This window comes from Fonticula alba, assembly GCF_000388065.1.
Source record: "Fonticula alba strain ATCC 38817 unplaced genomic scaffold supercont2.4, whole genome shotgun sequence".
NCBI classification, from domain to species: domain Eukaryota; order Rotosphaerida; family Fonticulaceae; genus Fonticula; species Fonticula alba.
Window position 1 is genome coordinate 153587 of NW_009242974.1, and position 3443 is coordinate 157029.

The 3443-nt window shown below is 66.7% G+C and overlaps 2 protein-coding genes across 2 annotated transcripts in view; one reads left to right on the forward strand and one right to left on the reverse strand.

Annotated features, from left to right (window-relative positions):
- Nucleotides 1-561, forward strand: part of H696_02578 (TENA/THI-4 family protein) — a 1321-nt gene extending 760 nt beyond the window's left edge. The window contains exon 4 of the mRNA XM_009496489.1: nucleotides 30-561. Within this exon, the coding sequence (XP_009494764.1) occupies nucleotides 30-550 (521 nt within the window). The 3' untranslated portion in view covers nucleotides 551-561. The remainder of the gene's footprint in view (nucleotides 1-29) is intronic.
- An 880-nt stretch (nucleotides 562-1441) lies between these two features.
- Nucleotides 1442-3443, reverse strand: part of H696_02579 (hypothetical protein) — a gene marked incomplete at its 3' end in the record, with an annotated part of 9783 nt that continues 7781 nt past the window's right edge. Inside the window, exons 3-4 of the mRNA XM_009496490.1 lie at nucleotides 2514-3365; nucleotides 1442-2230 (exon numbers count right to left, since the gene is read on the reverse strand). Coding sequence (XP_009494765.1) covers nucleotides 1442-2230; nucleotides 2514-3365 — 1641 coding nt within the window. The remainder of the gene's footprint in view (nucleotides 2231-2513; nucleotides 3366-3443) is intronic.

The following is a 3443-nucleotide window of genomic DNA, read 5'->3' on the forward strand; positions in this document are numbered from 1 at the left end:
CCCCCCTCCCCCCGGCATCCCACCTGAAGGCCACCTTGGCCGCTTCAATATCGATCCCGCGGCCCTGGACCGCGCCAATTACTCGCCCAACGCCCTGATGGCCGGGTCGCACGCCATCCGCATGGCCCATGAGCGGCCCTTCCACGAGGCCCTCGCCTCCATCCTCCCCCTCCTTTGGGTCAATGTCGCGGTGGCCAGCAGCATCCAGAAGGCCGGCCTTGGCCAGCCGGCCTCGGCCTCCTCCCACCAGATCCGGGAATTCTGCACCCAGGTCATCGAGATGTTCTCCACCAGCAACCTCGCCAAGGCCACCACCTCGCTGATTACCCTGATCGACCGCATCGACTCCGATGGGGCCACCTCGGCCATCAGCCACACGCACCAGGTCCTGTCCATAGGCGATGCGGCCAACATGCCGCAGATGGTCACCAACTCCCCTCCGCTCTTCGAGTCCGACCGCCTTGCCATGCGGAGGCACTTCAGCCAGGGCACCAAGTGCGTTTGGCTCCTGTACGAGTGCTGCATCAACAACCAGTCCTGGACGATCTGATGTGCCACGCGGGGGGGGGGGGGGGGGGGGGGGGGGGGGCCCCCCTCCCCCGCCCCCCCCCCCCCCCCCCCCCCCCCCCCCCCCCCCCCCCCCCCCCGCCCCCCCCCCCCCCCCCCCCCCCCCCCCCCCCCCCCCTCCGCCCCTCTCATTCCCCCATTATAGATGTGCATGCGCAGAGACAGACACGCGTGGCGCGCCTATGCGTCTGTGTGCGGGTGACCACATGCAGACTGTCATTTTCCCTTTCCTATCTCTCTCTCTCCCCTTCTTTCCTTCATTCCCCTTGCCCTTGTTTTCCTCCCCCTCATCCAGCCCAGCAGCGTGGCCCCTGGCGCCGGCGCCAGGGGGGAATGCCCCGCGTGTCCCTCGCCCCCGGCCACCTAAATACATGCCCCCCTCCCCCTTCTGATGACAGGTATTGACCCTACACGTGGGCATCTGAGTTGAGAACACACACACACACACACACGCTAAGTGGTGTTTGTGCCCTCGCTCGATGGGGATTCACACATATCCCCCCACCCCTCTGCCACGTGTGTGTGACAGGGAATGCACAAGGGCAGGATGCGTATCTCTATACTATTGAAGTGTATTGGGGAGAGGGAGAAGAGGAGAGGCACCGCTTGGCCGGGGCAGACTGTTTGCCGTACACGAGCCACACGGGGAGGGGGGGGAGGGGAAAAGGCCAGGGAAGATATCATCAAGGACGGGAAAGAGAGAGAGAAAGAGGGAGGGAGAGGAGGGAGAGGCGAAGAGGGAGAGAGAGAGAGAGAGAGAGAGAGAGAGAGAGCGCACGTGCATCAAAAACAGCACGCCAGAACACCCCCTCCCCCCCCCCCCCCCCTCCCTGCGCCCCATATCCTCCCCCGAGCCTTCCCCTGCGCCTCGCTCTCAATGGACAGGATCGGGAGACTGGCTGGGAGTGCTGTGAAGGGATGCCGTCTCGAGGAGGGCATCAGCGCTGCGCGTCGATGAGGGAACAGCCGACATGGCGGCCGAGGTGACGGCCGCATTGGCGGCAGCCACCGCCGCCGCCGAGGCGGCAGCCACCGCCGCCGCCGCCGTCAACGACTGGGCCTCATGCAGGGCATCCGCCTCGGCGGCCTCCGCATTCCGAGCATTCTTGGAGGCGGTGGCCGCACCGCTGCTGACGGCCGGCGTCGGGCCAATCATGCTGAAGGCCCGCTTGGTGATGTCCGCCGACCGGGAGATGCCCCCGCCGGGGGGGGCCCCCTCCACCGGGGACTCTGTGCCGTCCGAATCGTCGGAGCCACTGCCACATGGCAGATCCCCCAGCACACAATCACGCACACGCCAATACTCCACCCAACGCAAGGAGGCATAGGCGCCGAAGTCGAAGTCGATTTCCGACGGCGGAACGCAATGCGCCGAAATCAGACCCCACAGGATCCAAAGGAGATGTGACACCAGCGCATAGCGAGTCGACTCCAGCAGCACCTGGTCCACCTCCTCCGAGGAGATGCCCAGGGCCGCGGCCTCGGCCTCCAGCGGAGGCGGGCCGTCCGTGTGCAGGTACGGGTCCAGACGCACCGACCCAAGGGCCTCGAGGCGCCGGTACTCGGCCAGGTACGCCCGGATGAAGGCCCGCTGCTCGGCCACCGACGGGTAAAGGTGGAAGTGGAAGACATGCGGCTCGGAGGAGTGGTAATCGGCGGCCCACTGGAAATGGGCGACGACAAGAAGGGGGGGGGGGGAAAAAAACAACAACGAGGGCAGGGGGAGGACGGAGAGACCGAAATGACGGGGATGACGGGAGGAGGAAGACAACGGCACACATGTGAGGAAGTGGGCGAGGACATGGGGGGAAAGCGTGAAGGAGGGCGAAGAAATGCGAAAGAGAAAGGCCCCCACCCCTGGCACTCTAGCGCCACGATATGCCGATCCACCGCCGAGGGGCGCAGAGGCCTGCACCCAGTGTCGCCACCATGCGTGGTCGACGCACCTCGCAGAAGTGGTTGCCGATGTCGAAGCCGCGCGGCGCAAAACCAGCATACTCCAAGTCGACCATGGTCACACGGCCATCATAGCCGACCGCTGTGGGCAGGCTGTCCGACGTCCGGTGCGGGGTCGTCGAATCATGGCCACCATCCCGGCGCAGGATATTCCCATACTGGGCGTCATTGTGGGAGAAGACAATTGGACTGCGCTGACCATCGCGCGTTTCCAACTCCTCGAGCTTGGCCTCGAGCCAGTCGAGCTCCGCCTGCAGGTCGGCCACCGACACCAGGCGCGTGGTACGCAGGCGCGTGGTCAGGATCTCCGGATCGCCCATGCAGGCACCGGTGGTCGGCGCTCCGGCAGCCCCCGGGGTCGGCGCCCCGGCCAGCGCGTCAGCAGCAGCCGGCTCCGGCTCGGCGCTGTGCCGCAGAGCCGCGCCAGCGGCGCGCGCCTCCGCATCCAAGGCACGGAGGTTGACCGCCCAGCGGCGGATCTTCGCGAAGAGGGACGACACCCCGGGCGTCTCGCCGGGGATCGACGGCGGCGGCGGGAACCCATGGTCCCGGGCCTGGGGCGAATAGTCCAGGCCGATGGCATGCAGCCGGGCCATGGCTCGGGCAATGCTCCGCGAGGTCCCGGGCGAGCGGACACTCTTGGCATCGATGGTGCGCGCGTCGCCGATGAACTCCTCCAGCCGGCCCCCGGGGAAAGAGGCCATCAGAGCCGGGCCCAGGCCGTAATTCGCCACCAGGCCGAAGATCGACAGCTCGGTCTCGCGCGAGAAGAAGTGCGACGAGCCGGAGCCATACACGCGAAGGAGGATATCCGGATGTGAAGAGGATGAGCAGACGTAGACCTAACCCGGCGGAGTGTCGGGAGGGGAGGAGGAAGGAGAGTGAGTGGAAGAGGGGGAGAGGGGGAGAGGGGAGAGGGG